Source organism: Carlito syrichta, unplaced genomic scaffold (assembly GCF_000164805.1).
Source record: "Carlito syrichta isolate Samal-C Ts95f unplaced genomic scaffold, Tarsius_syrichta-2.0.1 Scaffold314290, whole genome shotgun sequence".
NCBI lineage: Eukaryota > Metazoa > Chordata > Mammalia > Primates > Tarsiidae > Carlito > Carlito syrichta.
In genome coordinates this window covers 64,632-66,252 of record NW_007258386.1, presented here as the reverse complement: position 1 = coordinate 66,252, position 1,621 = coordinate 64,632, and the positions used below count along the sequence as shown (strand labels likewise).

General features: G+C 62.2%; 1 protein-coding gene across 2 annotated transcripts in view; it reads left to right on the top strand.

Annotated features, from left to right (window-relative positions):
- SCAP (SREBF chaperone) overlaps positions 1-1,621 on the top strand; it is a 39,128-nt gene that overhangs the window by 32,514 nt on the left and 4,993 nt on the right. Inside the window, exons 11-12 of one of the 2 annotated variants that reach the window (XM_021719179.1) lie at positions 1-109; positions 884-1,264. The exon at positions 1-109 is cut by the window's left edge and continues 116 nt beyond it. The exons of the other annotated variant lie outside the window; for it this stretch is intronic. Of the exons in view, the coding sequence (XP_021574854.1) occupies positions 1-109; positions 884-1,258 (484 nt within the window). The 3' untranslated portion in view covers positions 1,259-1,264. Of the gene's footprint in view, positions 110-883; positions 1,265-1,621 lie in introns of those variants that run through there. 2 annotated transcript variants of the gene reach the window in all.

The window sequence follows — 1,621 nt, the reverse complement described above, 5'->3', positions numbered from 1 at the left end:
CCACGCCATCACGCTGCAACCGTCTTCCTTCCGAAATCTGCGGCTCCCCAAGAGGCTGCGTGTCGTCTACTTCCTGGCCCGCACTCGCCTGGCACAGCGACTCATCATGGTACCTGCCACCCCTGCCCTGCCTTGCCCTCTTCTGGAGGGCCACTGCTCAAGGACCCTCATGGTGCTGCACTTGGCCTTGGGGGGGTGTTCCTCAGGCACTGGTAGCCCCTGGAAGCCTGGCTTTGGGACGCTGCCCATCATGCCCTCCCTGCCCAGCACCTGGCGGTTTCTGAGGAGACAGGCTTCTTTGTGGGAGGAGCAGTTACAGGTGATCGGGTAGAAGCATTTTTATCCCCTCAGAATGACCCAGAACAGGAGCCTGTACTCATTGGCTGCTACAAGTGTGTGGGTATCAGGAAATGCTGGGCAAAGTGGCAGCAGTGCCTCTCCTGGGGACTTGAACTGAGAGAGAAATGAGACTGAAGCCCTCTGGGGACTAAGGCCTCTGGGGATTTCTGGAGCCCGTCAGGCAGCTGGCCTCTGGCCATGCTGAGCATGGGAATGGTAGCAGCTGTCTGTCCCCAGTTGAGGTGGAGATTGGGTTGGAGACATTCTTGTGTCAAACCTAAGGGTGCTCCAGTGCATTTCCAGGCCAGGAGCCTCAACCCCCGACTGTGGAACGGGAATCGGACCCTTCCAGTAGCAAGTGTTGGCAGGTGGCAGTGGGAAGACCTGGGAGCCAGAGGGAGAAGGCAGTTTGGGGCCTGTGTCCTCTCTTCACCCTCAGGCCTGAGGTCCTGTGCTGCCTCCTCCCCACATGAGGCCAGGGCTGTTGGGGGTGGGGCTGCCTGCTCCTCCTAGGGCCCACTCAGTGCCTGATGCCCCCCTGCAGGCTGGCACCGTTGTCTGGATTGGCATCCTGGTGTATACTGACCCAGCAGGGCTGCGCACCTACCTTGCTGCTCAGGTGACGGAGCAGAGCCCACTGGGCGAGGGCTCCCTAGCCCCCGTGCCTGTGCCTAGTGTGCTGCCCGCCAGCCCCCCGGACCCTGCCTTCATCTTCCCGCCTGGCGTCCCCAAGCTGCCTGAGAACCAGACATCACCTGGTGAGCCACTTGGGCGTGGGGGTCCAGCGGAGGGTGTCCATGACAGCCCAGTCCCAGAGGTAACCTGGGGGCCCGAGGATGAGGAACTTTGGAGGAGGCTGTCCTTCCGCCACTGGCCGACGCTCTTCAGCTACTACAACATCACGCTGGCCAAGAGGTGAGTTGGGCCTGCTAGCTGCCAGCTCCTCACTTGGTGGTGGCGGCTGCCCATATGGCCTCTTCTCTGGGGGGCAGGTGGGAAAGACTGATCTGAACTCTGCATTTTATTTCCAATAATGGAAACCGTTCAGAAGGTTGTACGATGGGAACTGGGGCTCTGAGGCGTCCCGGTTGCTGCCAGCCCCGTGGCAGAGCGAAGCCGCCCAGCCTGTGCTGGGAGAGGTGAAGGGTGGCCCGTACAGGCGTGGCGGTGTTCGGGCGTTGGTGTCTGTGACAGGGCAAGGCTGGGGTGCAGAGCCGGGCTGCGGAGGGACCCGCCCCTGTCCCCTGTCCCCGCACCTCATCGCGAGGGGCGCGCTGGGGAG